General features: G+C 39.1%; 1 protein-coding gene across 1 annotated transcript in view; it reads left to right on the forward strand.

Moving 5' to 3' along the window:
* The window catches only part of RNF182 (ring finger protein 182), a 31,015-nt gene extending 8,338 nt beyond the window's left edge, over nucleotides 1–22,677 (forward strand). Inside the window, exons 2-3 of the mRNA XM_030042054.1 lie at nucleotides 14,979–15,061; nucleotides 21,692–22,677. Of these exons, the coding sequence (XP_029897914.1) occupies nucleotides 21,908–22,645 (738 nt within the window). The 5' untranslated portion in view covers nucleotides 14,979–15,061; nucleotides 21,692–21,907 and the 3' untranslated portion in view covers nucleotides 22,646–22,677. The remainder of the gene's footprint in view (nucleotides 1–14,978; nucleotides 15,062–21,691) is intronic.
* Nucleotides 22,678–26,055: the final 3,378 nt, after the last annotated feature.

The following is a 26,055-nucleotide window of genomic DNA, read 5'->3' on the forward strand; positions in this document are numbered from 1 at the left end:
CTCTGTCAATAGTAGTGTTGTGTCTTTGTGCTTAGTTTTGTCACACCTTTTTTCATTTATGATCTTGTCTGTGTGAGTACAGAAAAGCCAACCTCATTGGGACACAGTTACTTTTTTAAAAAGTGTTTCAAAGAGTTATCCTAGATGTTTCATTTTGCTGCTCATGCACTAGCAGTGTTAACGAAAGCACTGATAAAGAGAAAAAAGAAGCATGAAATAATGCTATGACAAATAATAACTCCTGGGAAACAAACAAAAAAAAATACAGTTATCAGCACGTGACTGTCTGTATTGAAAAGCAAGGTTAATATCACCCCATTACTTCTGGCCCAGAGCTCTTTTGATCATGTTTGAAGAGCTGCATTTGTCTTGGGACATTTGGAGTATTGACGAGGGGCAGCTTCAATCAACATTTGCTTTGATGTTTGTATATGCATAAAATTAAAATTCAAGTGTGTGTGCATGTTATAGTAATGCACATAGCTGATGGATTAGATTTATTACTTCTTGTTAAAACGTTAGCAATATCTTTGATGGACAAGATGCAATACAGCCTTTGCTGTGCAGAATTTAGGGTCTCAACAGGCAGAAGTGCACCAGGTAGGGTACGTCAGAAAATTCCAGAGAAGGAGATTAATATTATTTGGCATCAGTTTTGAGTTGAAATGTATTGCAGTGGTTTGCTGGGTTTTGTGTGGGTTTTTGTTTGTTTGGGGTTTGGTTTTTTTTACAGTAGGAAAGATGAAAGATACGGGTCTTTGGGGAAGAAATATGAATTAGGAGTGGGATTTCTGGACTGGCATGTGGATGAGAATGAATTTCTGTCCTGGCAGTATGCCTGTTAAAAAACCTAACTTTGCACTGCCAGTACGCACTGCAATGTTTAGATCAAATTTTCTAGAGAATACACTGAAGGAGTGTGGAGCACTCAGATAATAGGCAAAGTCTGAAAGACTTGTAGAAAAAAAATCAAACTGAACCCATATATTGCAAGATCATATTGTTCTGAGAGAAGAAACAAATCTTGGGAAAGCAATTTCATCAGCATTCATAGCACTAAGCAGTGGCACAGTTCCTGTGAAGCCTGCTCCAGAAATGACGTCATTTGTCCACCATGACATACTAGGCCACTCAGACTGGCACAGAAATACTGAGCAGCTGCCCCACACAAATCCAGTTGCATCTCTCCAGCAAAAGAAAGACCCTAGTCAGAGATATGAATGGTTATTCACCCATCTGCAAAAAGAAATGCAGTGTTCTAGGCAGCAAAGAGTGAGCATCGTACATTCACTGATAAGCGAAGTTGTAATGGGAAAACCACAGGGAATTGTGTTGATAGGAAATGGGCAAAGGTTGGGGGTCTGTTCCATTAAACCCGCTGGTCCCAGCGAGGACACTGACAAAGCTCGCTTCCCATGTACAGCTCTGGATGTCTATGAAACTTTTTTTTCCTTCCAGTTTTTCTTTCACATAAGCAAAGAATGGCGCTGCCACTGACACGCCAGAGATGGTTCTTGGTCTGCTGGAGGTCTGGGAGGAAGGGAACTGAAGTGGTGTGTCTCTGCTCTGCCTCTCTGCAGTGCCAGCTGCCCTGGAAAGACTGAGGTTAAGAGTTGTGGCCATTGCATTCTACAGCTGGCTTTTAAGCTCTGGGATGCGACAGGCAAGATACACACAGGTCGCACCAGTTTTAGGGTTTTTCTTAGTTACATTTGGAACCGAAAAGGGCCTTTGTTAAGGAATAGAGGAGTACAGGGATATCTTTGATCCCCTGCCTAGACTGAGTGAATTAGCTAAATGGTGAATATCTCACATTGTGCAATCATTATTGTTCATCATTGTGACAGGCCGGAAAGAGCAAACATAATAATTAATACAAGGCATTGTGATAATGGCATTGTGTCCAAGCTTTAAATTGTTTAAACGAAGCTTCTCTTTTATTTAAGTAACTCCCTGATAATTCTGTTAAATCTTTCTTTTCTTCAGTCTTGAATCAGCATTTAAATAGAGACATCTTGTGTGCTCTGGTTGAAGTGGGCTTACAGGCGGGGAATGTCTGTGTTTGTATGCGTGTGTTACTCTTTCTCCCTCCATCAATATCCAGTTAGAGTACTGATTGTAGAGTGCAGCTATAACTGAATATTTTTCTTGAAAAGTCAGATAAAATTATCTAGCTAAATATTATTGTACACATATGCTACTTGTAGATGAAAACATTAATTTATCAATGTAATGTTCAAAGAAATATATTGAGGTACTTTTCTTCTGCATTTTCAGAAATGCAGTGTTTTACTCCAGTTGAACAACAGTCACTAGCAACAGTATTCTACCTGATGTGGTTTCTTTTATGAGGAGACAGCAGTGCTCATTTTCAGTGTGAAAATTGCAATTTCAGCTTTTATCCTGAAGTATCACATACCTCTCTCTTTTCCCCAATATATAGTCATGTATTTAGAAGCATGGAAGCATAGTACGTGAGGCAACACACTCCCTCCTCTGTAACCCTTCCTGGAAAATGCACTGTATGTTAGAACCTGCTTTTGAAAATCAGAATAATCAAAAAAGTAACATATTACAAAGAAAATTATCTGAAAATGTGACTATTCATGTAAAAACATATACATAAAAAAATTATCTTTATTCGATAGTGCGGTTCATGCGTGATTCAAATAAAAGTAATCAACGGTCAGTCTTGTTGGTATGTCTCTCTTAATGTTCATTCACAGTGCTGTGAATGTGTAATGAATAGAAGCCAACAGATGAAGACAGGCATACAGAAATTACGTTAAGTGCCTTTGCTAAAACTGAGGACACTCCCTTAATGGCCAGCCTCATGTTAGAGGTAGAGGGGAGATTGCCACCCTCAGGGATGAATAGAGCCCAAGCTATGACCCAGCTGGCAACTCCATATAGGTAAGGGGTAAATATCATCTGCCAAACAGACTCAGGGAGAATTTAATAAATCTTATAGCAGTAGCCAACATTTCCAAGCAGGTATGCTCTTAGGAATTATGGAAGCTGAGGGGGTATTAAGCTAGATTTGTTTCTCCAGAGCAGCACTGTGATCTGTACTGACCACAGGAGGTGGGTGTCAATGCCTGTCAAACCTCTCCATACCCTACTCAATTTATTGTCCCTTAATATGGCTCTGAAGACCTTCCTCATCATCATGTGTTTGCTTTGTGTGTGGAGTAGCAATGTGCATGGTATGAGAGGTTGCCTTGGATCTGCCCCCTGAATCAGTGAAAGAGCCAAGGGGGATCCGAGTGAATTCTTCACTGTGAGTCAGGCTTTGAACCAGGTGCCCAGAGGGGTTGTAGACCCTCCATCATCACTGGAGACATTCAAAACTAAAACAGACAAGGCCCTGAGCAAATATAACTTCAGACCTGTGTCTGCTTTTGTTGAGAATTGCAATGGGGACCTTGATTGGTGTGAAGGGGATTGTAAGTGTGTGGAAGCACCAAAGTAACAATGGGAGAAGGACTATAAAAATGGATGTTGATGGCACCCAGATTAGGAGGTCATCAAGATAACAGCACACATCTACATGCAGCTTCTCAGAACACCCACTTCAGGAGAGAGGTCAGTGAGTAAATCCTGATGACTCACAGAGGTAGGACAGGAAGAAAAGATTGTTTACTCTTGGTGCCTAAAGACAACAGAAAGGCACATCCAGCAGCAGCACATAGTTGCCAACCTAAAAAGAAACCAGAAGTTAGGATGAGGACTGGATAGCTGGCATCCCTTGTCCACTGTGTCATTGCAAGGAATGTATCTCCATTATGAATGCTGTACAGACTATTTGGTTAAATACACCTTGGTGCTTGTGAGTACATGGGTTGGAGTGAGATCAACACCCTCCTGTTCTCTAAGATCTCACACTGAGCTCTACTAAACTGTTGGTACACAGTGTTGCAATATTGTTTTCTAGACTTTTCAGGAAGTGAGGTTTGAACCAGATGACCTCCAGAGGTTCCATCCAATCTAGATTATTCTGTGATTCTATCACGTGAATGCAGGAATTAGTGGATCTCCACTGCACAGGAGGTAAGATTAGTATAGTTCTATGGTCCTTTCTTAAATCTTACGTTCTTGTCTTCATTTGTTCAAACTACCCAATGTCCTCACAGGTAAGGGTTAAAGTTTTTTGTTTTCTTTTTTAAAAATGGATTTAAGTCACCCAGGTACAAGGAAAAAAAAAAAGCTTTTTCAGAGCATAAAAGTTAGTTTTGTATTCCTAAGAGAGGTTATCTTGACCATCTGTTAAATAATCTTGCACTTAAAAAATTCCATTCAGTGGATCTTTTTGATCAGAAGGTTGTAAACCTCTGAACTTCAGGGAGCTGGAATTGAAATGTCATCATCTCAGTTGTTGACTGAGACAGGATCAATCACAAACAATGAGGATTATGTATCCACTTAAAAAAAAATACAGTGCCCAGACTGAACTCCCCAATTTGCAGACCTCATCTTGTCATGTTCTTCACTGTGCTGAGCTGATTGTATGAGGCTGGAGCCACAAATAATCTCATTCGTCTCTACCGTAATGTTGCTGTACATATAGAATGAAGGCATGTTACTCAATCATGCCTGTCTGTCAGCTCTACTGCAGATGAGGAGTTGTGCTTATTGGTTTGCTTGTTGTCTGAGAAAATACTGTTTCTTTAAAAACACTAAAGGATCTGCTATGAACCCCATCATCTGCTCCTTGTCCAGCCTTTATCCTTAATAGAATTTCCTGTTAAAAGAACCAAGCCCTTTTTCATTTTGGTGGTCTGACAACTCAGGGCGTAAATGTTGTGAATGCATCTCTTCCCTGCATCAGTCTCCTCCCTCCCCAGTCTCTCCTGTTGTGGGTTTTTGGTTTTTTGGTTTTTTTTTTTTAATAGCTACTAACACTTGTGATTGCTCTTGATAGTGACATAATTTGGTTATACAACAAAATAAAGAAGTTTTCTCTTGAATTTTACTTTGGCTGGTTCTCTAACATTTAGCTGCAGCTATTTTACTGGTTTTTCCAGTATCAAAATGAATTCCACGTTTTGTTCCTACATCCTGTTTATCATTCTGTTACTATTTATCATGTTCATTCCCATCAGCGTGGTGGGCAACAGAAGCCATATCTCGTTTCTCCATTTCTTTTCATATTCAGATTAGTACCAGATTTTCCTATCATCTATTGTGTAATAGACAAAATTTTCCTCACCTTCCACCTCTGGTAATGCCTTAATACTTTCTTGTTTTGATTCCTGTAACTTGTAGCACATAACCTGTAACCTACTCTTTCCTAGCTGACTTGACACTTCTATTGCTTCCCTTCCCCTTATCTAAATGCCTTTTATCTCTTTTGGCTGTCTTCCTAAACCATATAATTCTGCATCCTTGAAACTCCCCGCAAATTCACCTTGTGTGTCAACTCAAACTTGTCTTTATCACATTCAAGCCTTCTCCCCCTGTATGTGCTTTCTGCTGTGTTCCTTAGCATGCCAGTTTAGAAACTGTTTTTCCTAAATTTTCTTCACTTCCACTTACCTCCTTCTGTCCATGCTATACATAAAACTCTTCCAGATTCAACATACTACTGCTCTCTCTTTTCTCTGATTCAAAACTCCCTTCTGTAAGGATCCCAAGAATCTGAGACAGCAATCTTGTAAATTGTATTCTGTGCTCAGTTACACTCATGCAACATCAGTAACTCAATGGAATTGAGCTCAGTGGCTTCGCACAGGTATAAGCAAGAGTAAGATTTACTGCAGAATGCTTAGAAAAGATAGTGGGCATTTACTTTGAAGGTCCTTTTGTGTTTGATTTCAATCTCTTGCTTAATGATGTTATGAAGGTATCATTGCAAGATGTCTTATAGTCTTTAAAGACAATTATAATGCATAGTGCTTAGTTCCCTTTTCTGAGTAGCTAAGTTAAAATCTTACCAAGTGAAGTGGTTAAGGATTGCTATTGATGGTGAGTAGGATTTAAAGTTCTTTCAGAACTGCTGGTGTCATAAGCCAGTGGTTCCACCTGGTATGTTCACAGAATATGAGACACATCTGAGGCAGTAATGTCTCATTTGGACATGATACCATGTCTGTGTGAGTGTATCAAATACTTCATTCACATAATGTTCGATCAGTAAGTCCTTCAGACTTGATATCCTGCCAGTGGGGCTGCCACAATTCGTGTATTCATAAACACTGTCCTTGAGATCTTGTCTGCTCCTTTCTGCACAACCCAGTGTATTAAAAGAAGTTTATCTTTTTGGGTAAGGAACAGTATCCTGCAGTTTTTATGAATTACTAGATTGCCATCATAGTTCTTTACTGATGACATTCCCTAGTTGGAGTTATATATTATGAAGCACAGTTGTTTCCAAGATTTAATAATGTGAGAATTTTAAAAAAATATATTTTTTTCAATAATAGAGTCAAGGAGAAATTAATAGTTGTTTGTGTCAGTCTCTAGTCAATTCAATCTGAATTTTGCCTTAGCAGGGATTACAGATTTAGGAACTGAATAAATGAGGCAGTAACAAATTTTAGAAATATCAAAAAGGTTTTTATTCTATGAAACATAAACCAAGAAAAGCATACAGTATTCTTCTAGTGCTTAATTCTACCGGCTTTCTCCCTGTTACCCCAATAAATAGGGATATTGCCAGAGAAAGGCCTGCATGTATGTCCTAAGAAAATTTCTGCATCCAAGATTTCATTTCTGCTGTCATTTTCCAAGCTAATCTCAGTGAGAAGATTTGATGAACAAATCCCTCAAATTAAGTTTTTCTTAACACATCTTTAGAACTATAGGCTACTGTAAGGAAAGCAACAGGAAGCAGACTTTTTTCCAAACAAAGGAATTTTTAAAGACAAAAGCTGATGTGATTTGTTCACATTATATTTGCAAGCATTGCATCTCATTTTGTTGAATCACTCTTGATTTACACAAGCGGATCTAGTTTACAGTATCTTTATCTAATGAATTATCAATATGCCCTATTGCCATTTTGCTAATCAAAAGGCTTTTAACCACTGGCCTAAAAGTAGAGAATACTTTTATTGCTCTACTATACCATAAATTGCATCACTGAAAGTGCTGTACAGAGCTTTTTATTTTATGCAGTTGAGTGGGATCATTGAAAGCTAGAGGTTTGGGCATAGACAGCATGATATCCTATCACCTTTTGCAGTAGGAAAGGAGTGCTTCATTAGCAAGGCAAAATCGCCACTAGGACTGGCTCAAGTAAGTCAGAAATTTCAGTCTGAATCATTCAGTCGAAAGAATTTCACCAAGGGGTAAGCATGTTCTGGCAGTCCTTTCCCAGATACTCTCATTCAATCCAGTAGGACAGATAGCTCTCATTTATGTGAATACGTGCAGTGCATTTGGTACAAGAAAGCAGCTTTTTCCTTAGAAATCAATCTTGGATGTATATGTGGAATTTTTTGTTTGTTTGAAGCCATAACTGTGAGAATGTTCAACTAATCTGTGATCTGCAAACTTCTGTTTGAATTCCATGCTTACAGTTTGGTCATTTGACTTGATCTGGTACGTAAAGCTGTGGGTTTTGCTGTGTGATGGGCTTTTGCAGCGTGATGGGCTTTTGCAGCAGTCATTTTGTCTGGTGAATCCACTTAACATAAAATTCACTGTCAGAGCAGTTGCTTCTCCCTCAATCCACCTTTGTCTAATGATCCGTCCACATAGCAGTGTTCTGTGAAGGCCCTTCAGAAACAGGAGTCTCTCAGAGGAAAAATCACAAAAGTTAAAATTTCTTCAAACCTTCTACTGCAGGCCTTGTTGCTTCAAACATGGAAGATGTCAATGGGCATGACAAACCGTAGAAGGCATCTGTATGGAACAACACAGCCAGACGTGATGTGATTAGCAACATTTGCATAAAGTTTTGAGTACGTGGAGATTAAAGTCTCCATTTTCTGGGGTTACTGATCCTCTGAGATACCCAGTTCAAACTGAGACATACCTAAGTTTGGAAACTCTGAGAATGAAAGGTAAAACTTTTACTGTCTTCTAGGATATCTCCTATCACATTTCAAAATGCAGTCTTCTGTAGCTTAACACTGTACAGTGACTGGTTACAGATAGGCAAGATATCGGCACAGGTTGTAGACAAACCTCAGCATATTAGCACAGGATGATGGAGTGGGAAATGGTACATAAGTCTGGCAGAATCTCCTACGAACCAGATTAATTTAGCTCGTCCAGAATTACGTGTTATTACAACTAGGTTGCTTCCAGTACCAGATCTGGCTCAGTTACATCAACACCACACTGCAGTTTAAAGTGTAGATGTACTTGCTGTTGCAAAATAGATTCCCCACAATTAATGGGAAATGCCCTTCAGGGTGCGCTTTCTGAGAGAGCCTTCCAGAGGCAGAGAAGGACCAAAAATGAGCTCAGAAGTCCTCAAGGAATACTGTAATCATTTGACTTTAGAGAAGAGACTAGAACTGAGTTTTGTTCAATTTCACAAAAAACTCCTGTCAAGAAGCCAAGCGGAAGGAAAAAATGTATATTTTAACTTGCTACAAATTATGTAGTCTGTGTTCGCAGAGATGTGAAAAAGTCAGATTCACAGTGGATGCTATGCTGCCTTTTGCACTGATTATTAGTGCAATACTTGTAACTTTATAAACTGTGGTCTAGTAGGCTAACAAACAGTACTATGCTGCACTGGTGCTTCAAGCATGGAGCTTTCCATGGAAAAGTAATACCATAAATAAAAACTAATGCTTCTTGGCTTCCAAATAGATAGTACATTTCCATAGTCTTTTTTTTCTAGATCTTCAGTTCCTTGCAAATTGTATACATTCAGCACACTGGAAACAAAGACATAGTGAAATATGTGTTATTCCCTAATGTCTAGTAAATAAGGTCACTTACCTAACACATCTTTCCAGTATCCCTTTTTGGAAAAGAGACTTACGTAGTAGAACATTTAGAAGCCTCCTATTCACTTGCTTAAGCAAAAGCAGAGCAGAGGAGATTCATTATTTAAAATATTTTAAAGAAAACTGTCATTTAAAACATCTGGTATGTTAATATGCCCTTGGTTATGTTTCTGTTCTATCAAAAAAATCTTTTTGTAGTAGAAGGCAAGAAATGTTTTTCATTTCCTGCTTTATTCCATAAGCCTCAGCCAAGCTGCTCGTTTGTGATACTGTATAGAAAACTTGATATCCTTGGGAATACTCACTGAGAAGCTGCTGTGTTGATATTGGGATTTATATTACGTTAAGTGAAATTCAGAACTTGTTGGCGTTCTATTTTCTAGTTTTTTCTAGCTTTGTATTATATGCTGCAAAACACTTAAACTAAAATCCCCATTAATTTTTACCAGTTAAGAAAATACCAATACATGGTCTCAGTTATTAATTTACACTAAACCAGGTAAACAGGCAAATGTAATTACTCTCTAGGGACTGTATTGCTTTTTAAACCTTTAGAATTCCATTTTATGTTCTATCTGTTTTGTGGTGGTTGTTTTTTCCTTTCTTTCTAATTAGTTTAATAAAACAAGCTGTGTTTCTGAATATGCCTTAATTACTTCCAAAAGTTCTGAAGCAATGCTTTCCTCTCCTGGATTGTGCTCAGCTGGCACACTTCAAACGTTTTATTTAGTTTAACCTTTCAACTGTTGTAATTACAAATTATATCAAAATGCTGTAGCTCTGCTTAAAGCAAAGACAATTTCATACCCTCCATTGAGTTTGTGAGACTTGACCAGTGTAACTCTTTTGGATGATGGGAAGTTTGGAAAGTCCAGGTTGTCCTTGTCCCAAAATAGAATTAGGCAACTCTTGCTGAAACGCTTTTTCCAACTGCTTTGCAGATTCAGATTGGTCAGATTTAGACTTTATTGGATTAGCTGCCATTGTGGCAGTATATTTCTATCAGAAACACGTGTCAGGGAGTTACAGTGCATTCTTAACCGGATTTTGCTACATGCTGTGGGCAAATTGCCTGCTTCTTTCTGCTCCTCTTAACCAGTCTGAAGGGCACTCCAGGCCTGAACAGGCTCCCTGAAGTAGCACTAGTCTCAACCCCTGGTGACTATGGTGCCTTCAGAAATACCCAGAGGCTATCCTATTTCAGCTCATCCTCAGCAGATTCCTGCATACTTTTGGAATGATGTGGGACGGGATGACGTACACATAGTAAGTAGAGCCAGTTTTTCTTTTGCCCACTGAAGAAAATCTGACCCAAAGTCTGAGGTGTAGTGAGGGCTAACTCTTCAAAGCTAACTCTCAAGGAGACATCGAGACTACCAATGCAGAGGATTTCTCTTTGGAAAGCATTCATACCAAAGTGGTTCCTTACAGAGTGTAGTCTCTGTATTATTGCTATAGAGAGAGTCTCAGCCCACGAGGATTCTGTCCTCCGCTGGAAATACTCCATCTAGTAGCACTGAAACTCTTTCACTGACAGTTCACAATGGGTAAAAAAATACCATGTTTCACTGCTAGATAACATGTTACAAGCAGAGCAATTCATATCAGTCTCCCTGAAGTTTAAGTCCTTTATAAGCATTAATCCTGATTTAAGCAAATCTCACCAGCAGAACACTCCAGTGATTCTGAGACTAGTGGTGTAGCACTTTATGGAGCTCTGACAGTCCCAGATAATTCACAGTAGTTACAAAGATACCTCCAGACTAATACTTAAAGCTGCTTTTGTTTAAGAGGATTCCTGTATTCCTTAATGGCATAAAACAAAAGCTGTGCATATCATTTGACACAAATTTAATTCCTTTCATCCACTTTTTAAATACATGCCATTTTATTTCCTGTAACTGCATCTAGAATGATGGGTGTGCATGCAGTAACTGTTCTTTGTAGTTTTGTAGTTTGTTTGCATGCAGCACCCATGTAACTCTGAAGCCCTGCTAAGTTGGAAGTAGAGTTGCTGTGATGCTTCTTGCGGAGTTACTGTGATGCTGCTTCATTTTCAGCAGATGCAATCAAATAAAAAAAACCCAAACAACTACTAACAGATAATTTTCTTCTGTATTTTCTTAAGACCATAGAGGTCACAGATTGTAATTTGCTTATAGTTAATATAAAAACCTAACAAGAAGTTTTTCTTTATTATTTGAGGAAACTTTTCATTGCCAAAGAAAAATACTTCTGAAAGATAAAATAAGGCTGTTTGGTGCAGGGTAATAATAACAAGTGCTCGAAAAAAAATATGCAGTTAAAAACAAATTTGGTACACCTAAAATTATTTCCCTTGTGTATAAATCAGGCCAAATGGACTTTTTCCTGCAAATATTTTGTAAGAGGGCAATACATATTACAGTCAAAGTTAATGTCTCCTCATTGACACTTGTCTGTTGGGATCATTCAGTTCCCATGAATGCAGCTGAAGACATACAACTTAGCTTTACTGCATGTCAGCAAGATCTACTGATATTATATTTTTCATAATATCTGGGGTTTTTTGTGTTTACTCTTTTTTAAATACATTGATAAGATTTTTTAACAAAATTTTTCTTTCTTACATCATTGGAATTCTAGTCATATATAATAATGTCAAGTGAGGAGGGCATATATGCCAACTATTGCTATATTGCCAAAATTATTTTTATTTTGATCCTAGCAGTAACTATTTTTAGATGTGTGCTTTAAGTGAACTAAATTAAATACTAAAATTACAGTTTAGTATATCCAGGTTAAAGTATTGTTTTCTCAGACTCCTCCCTTTTCTTTTCAGGCTATTGTGACTATCTGCAACATCAGCTCAATTAGATTTTTTTTTGCCAGCTTTTCAGAAAGGATATGTTGGTGGAAGACCAGGTCTGGAAAAGTTGTTTATAAGTAGAAGTCTGTATTGGATTTGGATTATTTTGACATATGGTTTTCAAACCTTTTGTGACCTGAAGTAACTGCGGTTGTTTTTTACTCTTTTCCTTTCTGCACTGGATAACACACAAATTCTGAGCAGTCATTAAAGCAGAAAACCTTGTTACCAAATATATGTGAACAATACATAAACTTAAGTGTCGGTACTGCCCTGCATAATCCTCCACCTTTCTTATTTTCTGTTTGCACTAACCTATTGAGATAAAATAGACAATATAGTACAATCTTGATACTTAGTCATATGCTCAAAAATGTCTGAAACAGAACGAACGAAGTTAAACATACTTAAGTATTAGACGGTTTGCTCTTAATGACAATAGAAAAAGCAAAAAGTACAGCTTCATTTCTAGTCTATTCTGGGATTATTTTCAGCTCCATTAGGACAAAGCTAATGCAACACTTACTTTCTGTTTAAATCTTATTTTGAAGGTTAATTGGAACTTATTATAATGCATTAAAATGATTCCCCTGTGCGAAGAGGAATTTCTCACTGAATGATGTAGTCAGGATTAATTTTCTGTAATTTTGTCTCACCTGTTCTCTCCCAAATTATATAACATAGAAAATATGTCCAAAGAAAAAGAATTCTGATATATTTTCGGGATCTTACATTTTGTGTATGTCACCTAATATCTTCCAGTACAGCAGTAATTTTTATTAAAAAAGGAAAAGTTATTTGCTTGTATTTCTGGGCTTATTTTACGCATACGATAGCAAGCAAAACAAGGAAGTAAACTTCTATGGTGTTATCATCAGGTATTCTGAAACCTAATACAAATCATATTGGCTTTTAATAATGCCTAATTTAAAGAAAAATGCTAGACATATCTGTAGGTCATCTGATTAAACATTTATGCCTATATTAAGAAATACTGGGAAGCTTTTTACTTATTTATCATTTTGTATCTTTTCAAGTCATGTTCTAGAATCAATGTCCTACAGTCTGTTCAATTCTCAGAAGAGCTTCTGGAGGACACAAACAATAAAGCAGAGAAACAGAACTCCATCTTATTTGAGAAAGCTGCCAAAACCCACCCCTACTACCAAAGAGGAGAATGTCTAACCTTTCCCTAAAATTAATAATAAGGTCATGAGTTCTATCGTGAAATATATTCTTATTGGAGTAGATAATTTCTTAGTTTCAGAGACATAAAGGAAAAGCCGTTGGCAGTGAGAAAACAGTACAAGAGAAAATGCTAAAACAGCCCAAGTAAGCAGGTTGTGAAACAATTACAAATCATTTTAAAAGGAACGAATTCTGTTCAACTAGTGTATTTCCAAAATTAAATGTTACTACTTTAGATACAAATTTCAAGCTATCTCTTTTTACTTATCAATTTAGTGTAATTAATAGTCTGTTTAAATCAAGACAGCTATTAGGAGATCAGATCCTTTGTCCTTTATGAGTTTTATTCTTAAAACAGCTATAAAGCAACCCACAACCGTATGTCACATTAAGTAGTCATTGAGCATATTGCTATATAAATAGCTCATGAATTATATATGAAGGAAAAATCTTTCTCAAGAAATATTGGAAGAGATTTTGCTTGTGTCTACAAGCCTAACTAATAAAACATTTTTTCTCTACATCATAGTCAGTTTTAAGATTCATATCAATACTGTAGTAGCCTCTAGCTAGAAAGAAAGTGATTGAGGATGGTAGGGTTTCAATAAGGCATTTGCTGTTTATTCATACCATTTTCCACTACTACCTGACACATAATGTGAGTTATTGGAATAACAAAAAAGTACTGCAAATGCTATTGTTAGAGGAAATGGAGCCTGGTGATATTGAATATGCACATGCAAAGGATGTAGAAAGTACCCAGTGTCACAATATTGAATAAAGTGAACCCTGTGTTAGATGAAAATAACCCCTGCTTACTTACCAGGGGGGAAATAATAAAAAAACCGAGAACATTAACTGTTGATATTTTTTTTTTAATATAAGATGGCATATTAATATTACATGACTTCTTATACTAAATGATCAGAGACCCATGAACTCTACTTTGAATATGAAAGGCTATGATTTTCTGTATCTTGTATTTTTGTGATATTATTGTAGAGGACTGAGAGAGATCAGGCAAGGACTTTAAATTTTGTAACAGTAACTTCTGATAAAAAAACTTACATTTGATATTACTCCCTTTTGAAGCGGTCAGTAATACACAAATTTTTGCTGTATATGTTGCTGGGCTTCTCTTTCGTACATAGTTATTTGAGAAATAACCTCATTACCTATCCAATTGAAGACTGTGTTTTTGTGAAAATAATTTTCGTAGCGGTTTATACAGCTGACCATAAACCGAGCATGGATCAGTACGTCACATTCTGTAACTCTTGTGCAAAGTCTCGCATTGATTAGAGTTGACAGGGAAATGCCCATTGTTAAAACCCATCCAATGTTAGCAGAAATGTGGCATGAAACAGGTTGAACATGTGATAGCTGCTGGCACTTTGAACATGGTCTATTCAAGTGTCAGATTAGTAAAACCGTTTGGGGTTTTTTTTGGCATTGTATTTAGCACAAGCTGGAAAAATCTAGTGCAATGGTCATTTCCTGCTGAGTCAGAATGCAGCAAAGCTGCTTGAATGTGAATGCAGTGGTCCACAGGAGATGGTTGCTTTCTGGTCTGTGCTGGAGAAGAGACTGCAGTTTGTTTGGAAAAGTAGAAGTCATCAAAGAGCTCCTATGAGCTTTTTGAAAGAAAGTATTTTGAGATGTTTTTTAAAGTCTTCTTTCAAAGCACAGTTTATCTCTAGCTGCTTTGCTTTGGGTTTTTTTTTTTTTTTGAGTGAATTGCTAACAGTTGTGAATCTGTGGTTGCTAGAAGAGATAGCACTTCAGAGTCTTTAGCGCATAATATTGAAAGGTCCTTAAAATCAACAACAGATCTGTAAAGATAACTGGATTATTTCACAGAAATAATTTTAGTAAATGGGTTTTACCCAATATATTTCTCTAAACAGAAATCTTAACATATGGGTATTTCTATCCAAACTAGAGAAGTTGGACTACTTCCTCTCAGAGAAAACAGACTGAAAAGTCTCCCAGCTGTATTCCTGCTCTACTAATTTTGTTTTCCTCCTTTCCACCAGTTTTTGCCCGTGTGGAGAAGAATAGGCATTTCTTGTGTTCCCTGCAAGTGAACTTTTGCAAGAAGTTCTCTTTTCCTTGAAAAGTAAGTTTCTCTGTATTTATTTCTCTCTCTGTATTTTTTCCCTTCTCTTATTCCCTAAATACACTTGGCTTGCATTTAGAGGAAACTAAAAACCTTTGAAAATATCGCATGTTGCATAGCTCCATGGATGATATCTTATGGAAGTTAATTACTGACCTCATGTATTCGTTTTAGGTTATATGGGAAATATTGGCAAATTCCCTTCACAGGAAAAAAGTGTGAGAGATGAATGATAAAAGGTCGGGTTGATAAACTGGGTAAGGATGATCTTCCGTTAGGGAGGAGAAGCACAAATTTCCCATCTACTTTGCCCTGTCAGCATGACTGAGCTCCAATATTGAGAGTTTCATCTACAACTAATTGCTTCTGTTCTCTCATAAGAACACTTTGTCTACGCGGTATTTGATAGATGAGTGCAAAGAGGGGCCATAATATGTTGTACAACCCATTTGCCTTTCTTTCCACGCCTGGGATGAAAGCCTGCGATCTGCAGTCTGCAACCCAGCAGTGATTAATAGAAAACTGATTGATGGACAGTGGCCTATCCAGGCTGGTGTAGTCCGTTACCCTCTGTCCAGCCATGCCTGGGGTCACACACAAGAGCTTGCTGTTATTTATTCAGTCTGGTTCTGTGGGTGGCCTCCTCTTGCTCTGAAGGGCAGATATTCCCCCCCGCTTCTAGGAGTGCCCTCCAGCAGTCAGCCGGAGAACTGTAGGGACTGCTGGCCATCTTTCTGCCATCCAGAAGATGCCTCTCTGTCTTCAGCTTTTCTCCCTTTCTAGTAAAAGGGTCAGGGAGAGGAGTCTGCAAAGTACAGGACAGGTGGCACCAGGAAGGGGAAGAGAGGGAGTCAGAGCTCAAGCAGCAACAGGAACATGACATGAACAGGAATGATGGATTCACTCCTGCAGTGCTTAGACAGAACTCTTAAAAAAAGACAAGTCCTTGTCGTAGCGTAACAACAGATGTGCTTGTTCTTGGAGAAACTGCAATGGATGCTGTTATCATTGTATGTGTCCAGTAGTTTATATTTTGTTCGGAAAGCTGCTATGCACTACTTAATAGGCACAGCACTGAAAAGTTCTGCAATTGGATTGTGTTGATCCCATCGGGTAGGTTATGTGGAAGACAGAATAGCAGAAGTTGTCTAGGCTTTCTTGTAAAAAGGAATTGATATATTAAATGAAAGAATTATTATGTATGAGAGTTGTTTAGCTACATAAGCAACTGTCAGCCTGATTCCCTATTCAGTAAGGGACAAAGCTTCTCAAACTGACCACATAAAGTGAGTTCAGGATACTGAAACATAGAATCGTAGAATAATTTGGGTTGGAAGGAATCTCCAGGAAGGGTCCAGTTCCCTTTGCTCAAAGCAGGGCCAAATTCCAAAGTAGAGTGGCCTGACCAGGATTGTATCCAGTCAAGTTTTCAATATCTGTAAGGTTGGAGATTTCATTTCCGCCTCTCTCAGCACCTGTTCCAGTATTTGAACACCTTGTGAAATTTTTTTTCCTGATACCTAATTGAAATTTCCCTAGTTACAATTTGTGTCTCTTAGTATCAAACAAGCAGCTGGGACACCTCTATCTAAAAATAAATAAGCTCAAGTAGAAAGCAAAAAAGGAGTAGTTTAAAGTCATGAAAAATATCAGAATTCATAAAAATAAACATGGTGCTTTAAAAATAGACATGGGACCTCACTTTGATCTCAAGTCAATAGCAGTTTTGTACTTCAAGTGAAAGAGGTTAGACTCATGATAGGATTTGCACTCAGCAGTTCTTACTTGAGTGCCCTCTGGATGTCAAGGTCAGAAAGAACATGCAAATTGCAGCCCAATATTTAAAAAAGCCCAAACATTAATGGAGCATTGGAGCATATAACAGGGACATACCTTCTCATGGCATCATAAAAAAGCGGCTCAAAGAGAAGAGGAGGACAAAATACAAACGCACAGACACAATCCCTTTTTTCTACATAGTATTGCAGCTTTTCTTGCTTTCAACACACAGCAAGCAGAAGTATGTGAATTGTCACCTTTTTGTGGGGGGACCAGGATTCAGAGGGGCAGCAGTTAATCTATTCCCTGCTTTAATTCCTCCTTCTGCTTGCTTCCAGTAAATACCCACCTGTGAGACATGCAAAAGACAAGCTAGAAAATCTTTGACATAGAGTAGAAGTTGCTTGAAGGAGTAGCTGGCTATATTTCTCAAGAAATGTCTCATTTTCTCAAGAAATAGGGCTAATTTGAAGTCAAATTTCTTTAAAATCCTCAGTGTTCTTACATTTTTAATAAGTCTCTGATTGGAGAACTTTTTAGTATATGTGGTGTATATAATAGCAGGGCAGCATTAATTAAGCTCAAAAAGGTGTCAGTTCTCAGCAGAGAAAAAATGAGCAGGAAAGTGGGTATTGAGAAGGAAAAATAGAAAATTCCCTAAGAAATCAGGAAAGTAGAAAAGCTAGAGGAAGCATCTAAAACCACCATAGAGCTGAGAAGGTAAAAAATGTATGAATAACATTAATAGGAATTAGTGATTACATTTTAATTTTAAAAGGAAAAGATGTATAAGTGAAGAATAGTAGTAAGCAGTAATCACACTAGAAAACATAAGGAGAAATTCAACATCTAAACTTAGCCAAAGAAAAAACAATCAATGATGTTTTACTACTGATGGATATGTTTTGAAGAGACTCTGTGAAGAGAGAAGGATGATGAAAGTAGTTATTTCTCGTGCAGTACGTTAAAAAGAAAAGTTTGAAAAGAATTTGTAGAATAGCTCATGACAGGAGCTACAATAGGAGGATCATTGTGTACTGGAAATGAAGCTAATGGTCCCAATTTAGCTATTAAGACATTGCTAGTCCCAGGGACTTGTTACTCCTTGTATTAATGCTAAATTTGGCCACTTAAAGGGGACAGATTCAGGAAAATACTTTCAGTTTGAAAACTGATTCAGGCAGAAGAGATCCATGTCCGAATAGAATTGGTTGGAAAGTGGACTGGTTTTTGTGAAAACCTGGAAATACTCATTAGAAAGATAAACACTAAAATACAAAGATTTTCTAGTTGGGAGTTTTCAGAGAAAGGTCACTGTTTTGTCTACCTGGACTTCAGCAAGGCCTTTGACACTGTCTCTCATGGCATACTCCTTGAGAAGCTGGTGGCTCATGGCTTAGACAAGTGTACTCTTTGATGGGTGAAAAACTGGCTGGATGGGCGAGCCCAGAGGGTTGTGGTGAATGGAGTTAAATCCAGTTGGCGGCGGGTCACAAGTGGTGTTCCCCAGGACTCAGTATTGGGGCCAGTTCTGTTTAATATCTTTATCAATGGTCTGGATGAGGGGATCGAGTGCACCCTCAGCAAGTTTGCAGATGACACCAAGTTGGGAGGGAGGGTTGATCTGCTCGAGGGTAGGAAGGCTCTACAGAGGGATCTGGACAGGCTGGATCGATGGGCTGAGGCCAATTGTATGAGGCTCAACAAGGCCAAGAGCCGGGTCCTGCCCTTGGGTCACGACAACCCCACGCAGCACTACAGGCCTGGGGAAGAGGGGCTGGAAAGCTGCCTGGTGGAAAAGGACCTGGGGATGTTGGTCAACAGCCGGCTGAATATGAGCCAGCAGTGAGCCCAGGTGGGCAAGAAGGCCAACGGCATCCTGGCCGGTATCAGAAATAGTGTGGCCAGCAGGAGCAGGGAGGTGATCGTCCCCCTGTACTGGGCACTGGTGAGGCCGCACCTCGAGTCCTGTGTTCAGTTTTGGGCCCCTCGCTACAGGAAAGACATGGAGGTGCTGGAGCGTGTCCGGAGAAGGGCAACGAAGCTGGTGAAGGGTCTAGAGAGCAAGTCTTATGAGGAGCAGCTGAGGGAACTGGGGTTGTTTAGCCTGGAGAAAAGGAGGCCGAGGGGAGACCTTATCGCTCTCTACAACTACCTGAAGGGGGGTTGTAGTGAGGTGGGTGCTGGTCTCTTCTGTCGGGTCCTGGAGATAGGACGAGAGGGAAACGGCCTCAAGTTGCGGCAAGGGAGATTTAGGTTAGATATTAGGAAAAATTTCTTTACTGAAAGGGTTGTCAGGTATTGGAACAGGCTGCCCAGAGTAGTGGTTGAGTCACCATCCCTGGAGGTATTCAAAAAGCATGTGGACAAGGCACTTCAGGACATGGTTTAGTGGGCATGGTTGATGGTTGGACTCGATGATCTTAAAGGTCTTTTCCAACTTAAATGATTCTATGATTTTCTATGAGAAGCAGAGACATTTTCTGGAATATTTTTGGTTAATCAGAAATCTAGTTTTATGTCGTAGGACAACATTTGCCAGCCTTAGCTGTGAAGCATGAACATGTTAGTAATCCTAATTCACCTCAGGTACAGAAGATGAATGATACTCAAGATGTAAAAGTTCAAAACCATCACTTGTTTTGTTTGGCTTCTTAACTTTTCAGTGGTGCTTTGCCTTCCTGTAGGCTGGCATTTCACTTTTTTAGGTCCATTTTGTGGTTTCTTCAGCCTTTGGAAAGTTAGCATCTCATGACATTTATATATGCCTAAAAGTCATCTAGAAGATTCTATTTGGAATGAAATGAAAAGAGTAGTGGAAATGAATAAGGAAGCACACCGGGTAATGAAGGATAAAGGATAGGTTATAAGATCTGTAAAAGATGTATTTTTTGTCTCTTGTAAGATGTTTAGCTTGTACACTTAGAAAATTATGGATCAACCTTCTCGTGTTTGCCTTGCCTAATGAACACACCACAAATATAGTCACAGTACAAATAATAAAAACAACAGTAAGGCAGAGATGAAAACTTTTAAAGCACTAAAGAAATAAGTTTGAAGAGGCAGGAAAAAAGTTAACAAAATTGAATGGAGAGGGGGCCATGTCTGTTAAATTCCTAGGGAAATATATTTTTTTCTTCACTATGTTGTCATGTTTTTTTCATTACTGCATTGTCTGAAGTATAACATCTTTGTTTTAAAATCCAGGAGGTGAGTTTTAGAAATTATGTCACCTACAGAAGCTATATTGTACAGAAATTTAAGAGAGAGAATGGAAAAACCTTAAAGCACAGTAGGAACAAGAGGCCCATGAAAGAGTCTTTACCTGATGGTTGGCAGGTAAAATGTATTGACAGAAGGAGCACGTTGCTTAAAAGAGAGAACTTCTTGCCTTGTTCTCAAAAAAAGGACAAAGATCTGAATGCTAGGAGTGAGTAAAAACTTCCCAAGCAAAAGGGAAAGGAATCAACATTTACTAAAACTAATAGTCAAGAAACAAGTTTATTGAAATGGGCCACTTTTTTCATATTCCATGTGCCTGATATTTATTGACAATGCAAGAGGCAGCTGGACACAAGTGCTGACCCCCATCATTTGACCGTGGCAAGTCCCTTGCTGCTCTAGCAGTAGTGAAGGAATGAGTTTGAAAGCCTGCAAAATGCACTGCCGCACCCATCTCTGTGAGCAAGCATATGCCTGTATCTGGAAGAAGTTTTTATCTTCTGGCACATAGAGCTGGTTTTGTAAATGCTGGTAATTATTGCTCCCCAGAGTACACAGTCCTGGTTAATGTTTTGTTTATAATACATGGACTGTTTCCTGAAGCTGTGAAAATGCACAGTTACAAAATAGGACAATACATTTGTTTAAGCGAGGCTGGTGGCAAAAACGCTGCACAGAATGGGAGTGCGGCAGCGCAAGCATGCCGCGGGCCTCTCCTTTGCTGAGGTGTGAAATGGCTGTGACAGCCACGAAGCACTGGAAAGCCAGTGCATCTGGCAAACGCCCTTCAGAGACACGTTAGCCTTCACCCTAGCATCCACATATTACAGGAGACATTTGTTGCAAGCTAAAGAACCCTCATTTTCGAAATCTGTGTGCAGCAGCTAAGTGGAGACAGATAAATGAGCTGCTCCACAAGCAGCAAAATTAATAAAGCCTCATCTTTTCCAAATTTGACCTAGGTCCCCACATAACTCTTTACAATAACCCCAACCCTTTTCCATACCCACTCCACTCCCCAAAACTCTCTATTTCCCCAGAGTATCACCAGCATCCCCACATGTTGCCCTCACCTCTGGCTGAGCAACAGGCAGCATGCTGCCTGTTCAGAGCAGAGGCTGGGTTTGTGCTGGCTGACCATTGCCCTCCAGGATAAATGGTAGTTATTATAAATAGCTCTCCCCCTTCTCTACCCAGCTGCCAATGTTCACTACTTTTTTAGAAACTTAGTTATCTTCAGTACTGCTGCCCCTCTGCCGATTTGTTTGAAATTGGACAGCAGGTTCACCAGTTACCCAGAAAGACAAAAAGCTCCAGGGGTCAGGTCTCATTTCCTTAGGAAACCAGGGTTTAAACAAACGGTTACAGATCAGTGATTAGATTGCAGCTTCTGCTGAGAACTTCATGGGCTGAACCAGTCAAAGTTAGAAGTCTAAAACAAATGCGTGCAGTGTGATACTAAGTTTTATCAGCATGACTGCTATATAGGCCCCATATGCCACAGAAAAAAACTACCTTAGAAGTATTTTTAGCAAAGGTAGCTGAGCTTGTAAAAAGTGGAACTTGCATATTTCACCTGCTACGGCTTTTTTCTTTTCTTCCACAAATATTCCATGTCATCTTTTTCAGATGGATGCCTGGCTCAGACTAAAGGACATGCAGCGCACAATTCCTAGCAGAAGCTGAAAATGGATGACGCCTACTGATGCTTTTCAACAACATCATCTCCTCTTTTCGTGTTTGAGATGGGTGATATGATCATCAGGAAAAAGTTCTAAAATAAGCCCAAGTGACCTCTTTGTCCCTTGACTCCTCTTTCCACAAGTCTAAAAACCATCAGAAGACATGACCAGTCAACTACCAGAGGAATCTGTGGAGACCCAGAGCTCAGATGAGCTTGAGTGCAAGATCTGTTACAACCGCTATAACCTGCGACAGAGAAAACCGAAAGTGCTGGAGTGCTGTCACAGAGTATGTGCCAAATGCCTTTGCAAGATCATAGACTTTGGTGATTCCCCGCAAGGAGTCATAGTGTGCCCATTTTGCAGGTTTGAAACGTGCCTGCCAGACGATGAGGTTAGTAGTCTTCCTGATGACAACAACATCCTTCTGAATTTAGCTTGTGGGGGAAAGGGAAAGAAGTGCCTACCAGACAACCCAACAGAACTGTTGCTGACTCCCAAAAGGTTGGCGTCTCTGGTTAGCCCTTCTCACACCTCTTCTAATTGCCTGGTTATAACAATCATGGAAGTACAAAGAGAAAGTCCCCAGACTCTGAACTCAACCCCCGTGGTGGAATTTTACAGGCCTACGAGTTTTGACTCTGTTGCAACTGTGTCCCACAACTGGACAGTATGGAACTGCACATCTTTGCTCTTCCAGACCTCAATTCGGGTGCTAGTGTGGTTGCTAGGATTGCTGTACTTCAGTTCCTTGCCTTTAGGGATTTATTTACTGGTATCTAAGAAAGTCACCCTTGGGGTTGTCTTTGTAAGCCTTGTTCCTTCGAGCCTTGTTATTCTCATGGTTTATGGCTTTTGCCAGTGTGTTTGCCATGAAGTTCTAGACTGCATGTCATCTTGATAACAAATACAGTAAAATAAGATATATTGTCACATGTGTAGCATAGCTGATTTATCCTGTCTTTGTATTCTTATTTATTCTTATTGTTGTCCATCCCACTAAATGGAAGCAGTGTCCCTAGTTATATGGTGCTTTTTTTCTACTTGATTTGATTCCCCCCCTCCTTTTTTTTAAGCTAAATAGTGGAAATAAAATTTACATGCTGATTTTAAAAGGCCAAGTTGTAGAAAGGGATAAAGCAAAATTGCCAAACTTGGTGCCTGCTGTTGCTGCCACTATTCAAAGGAGTAGCCCTTTGCTTTCTGTTGGCTTGATCATGTCAGTCAAGGCTGCAGGATCCACCCTAGAGAAACTAGTGTAACAGGCACCTTTCAGGTCAAAGTACAGCATCCCTTCATCCAAAGCATCTCATGTTTTGGAATATCTGTTATTTATCATTCATTATAATTCATAGCAAATGAAATCACTTTGTTAGTTAATATTAGAAGAAGACAAGCTACCATTGCTTTTTTCAGTTCTTATTATAGCAAAAATATTTCTGGGAGGCCAACGGTTACAGATTTTTTGCATTTTGTGACATGAGGAATCTTTTTTTTTCACCATGCTAAAAACATGTCCCCAGAATACTTCCCCAAACAGAAGCCCACTTGTCATATAGTTGCAGCTCCCTGTGAGATACTCCACTAAAGAGTACTTCCAGGGACCCAGCCACACATTTGCTCTTCTCTAGGTGTGCTTATTTCAGTGTGCATACACCTTAGGCTTCTCTTTGAGGGTTCAGAGCTCTGCAGACTTCTCTAGCTGTGTTCTGTTATGCTTAACCTCCCTCCCAGCATTTCTGCTACCACACCATGTTTCCAACCCACTAGTCCTCCCAAAAAACTACCTGACCAACGTCATGCCACATCTACTCTGTGGTAGCTACCCTGGAGAATTTGGCTTACGTGACTTCAGCTATCAAGATAGATTTTTATTCCCAACCATTAGGAAATGGACCTTCAGTCACGAATACAAATTTCAGAAAAAATCTTAAACAATTAACTGTTGGTTGGTTGTTTTTTTTTTTTCTTTCTGGGTTCACAGAATGAGCATTGTAAGGAGGTACTATGACTTTGGGAAGGTTTCTGTTTAATGCATAGTCCTTCAAAATGTTTAATACCCTGAACTCCCTCTGTCACCGTTGTTAGGTGATGGCACTCTAGATGTGGCAATTAGCGTGTCTTGATTAGCTGAGTTCAGAGGAATTACTGATGATTTACCATTCCACAAATAGAATCAGGCCCTGTAAGGCTTGCTTGTATGTTGCATGGTTTAGGCTACTTTTTGAACTACTGGAAGAGCACAAAAATAAGAAATATTCAATGTGTATGTGTATAGGTCTAGTCAACACCACAGCTGCAAATTCGTTTTCCTGTGCACAGCAGGGTAAAAACTGAGAAGGAGTAGTTGAGCAGTGCAAGCATGGTTTTCGGTTCAGGCACAAGATTTAGTCGTTTCAAGGCAGCGTAAGAGGGAGAGGGGTTTGTTGTGTGAAGGCTGAATGTATGGCCTAACAATATATTCTTAGAGCAAACTGACTTTGGTAAGAATGGAAAATGCTGATGGGAAAAGCAGAGTATAAGTGGTTGTTCTGTCTGTCAAGAGGATTTGAAGTCAAGCTGGTCCAATTTTTGTAGATGGTGCAGGTGGTATCTACAGTTTCATTCCTATTGCAAACATAGGGAAAAATGTGGAAATGTAAAGGTCCTGCTTTTCTTCACACTCATTTTATAATAGTGCATATATATGTGTGTGTATGTACATATAGACACATATGTAAGAAGAAAACTTATAGCGAAATTATAGTTTTCAAGTGAATGGAGTTATGGAGCTATGTACTGAATGATTAAAGGAAATGTTTCAGACTTTTCTGTAATGACTTGATAACAATTATAACTAAAATATTTTCAGAATTCCTAGAAATGACTATTCCTAAGTAATTGTTTTTAATGTTTGTGGTAAAGCACATATAGTTAGAAGAGGTATCATCTCCAGTTCTGGTATACTGCAAGGTTTGACTCATCTATGAACTCATAAATTTTAAGTATCCAACAACAATCATGTCAAAAAGCAAGAAAAAGAGAGAAACCTATGTGGTTTTATAGTACTTCATAACTTTGGGAAAAGATGTATTTGTAGTGTTAGGGATTTATATGTTTTAGAATTTGTTCGATTTGTCTGAATATAGTGTCTCTAATAAAGGGCTGGCTAATAGAGGAAGTAGGTTTTGCAAATGTGTGACATATGTATTACCTCTGCACAACATGTCTACAGTGCTACCTGTTGTCTTTTCCTTTTGATTTTCCGTTGATTAGGATTATCTTAGCTCCAGCACCAGGTATTTTGTACTTTGTTTTAAAACAGAGCCTAATCTCATCAGGATTACAGTGGTATCAGTTACAGATCACAGCACAAATAACTACACCTGTTATTATACTTCACTACTTGTAAGACTGCCAGCCCGTTAAATTTATGCTGTTATTTTAGACTGTGCTGCAATACTAATCCACTCAAAAATGCGAGCGTGCAAAACCATATTGATTGTATAGCTATTCTGCTACTCAGCCAGAGCATGCTATTACAGCTTTGGTCTCATAAAATTCCTGTATGACTTATAATATGGCCACTGAGAATTGCTAGAAGGTCTAAATCTCAATTATTTGTGGAGAAGATATTTGCTGTGTGACTGAGACTAGAAGAACTTAAGAGATTACTCTTTCATCATTTTTATTCTTCACCGTCCTTAAGACTTAGAACTGAAAACGCTCGTGTCCTCTGCAGTGGAATAACTCTGCTGAAGTCAGTGTAAATCGGGCTAGAATCAGGTCCTGCATACTCGCCTGTCTGCATTTCCTTCCCTTTCTCTGACTTTTTTTCTCTCCTTGGAGAGTTATGGCTCCTATGGTCATAAAACACTGCCTGCACAGCAAGGCAATTCCCTTTCAGTAGGGTTTTATTCCTGCTTTGCCCAGACATGTCACTCAACCAGGTACAGTGTTATAAATCCATTACTACAGAATTAATTTAGCCCAAATGAGATTTTTTTGTTTTTAATTCCTGCTTATCCTATGGATGCGGGCTGTGTCCTCACCGGCCACTCGTTGACAGTGTGATCCAGTGGTGTCCCCTGAGGCGTGGGGCAGGGTGATGCAGGAGTAGCTGCTGGGCGCGACGTAGGAAGGATGTGCTGAGCTGGACCGTCCTCTTGGGTGGGACCCAGTGAGGGATGACATTCTGCAAGTGTGGCCTGAGCCCAGAGCCTAAAGAGCAATTAACAGAGAGTGGGTTACACGGAAAGCAAGGCCTGTGGGTTCATAAAGAGGACGTGGGGCCATGGGGCAGGGGGTGGGCTGTGGCTGAGAAGCTGTGCG

Source organism: Aquila chrysaetos, chromosome 18 (genome assembly GCF_900496995.4).
Source record: "Aquila chrysaetos chrysaetos chromosome 18, bAquChr1.4, whole genome shotgun sequence".
In the NCBI taxonomy this organism is placed as follows: Eukaryota; Metazoa; Chordata; class Aves; order Accipitriformes; family Accipitridae; genus Aquila; species Aquila chrysaetos.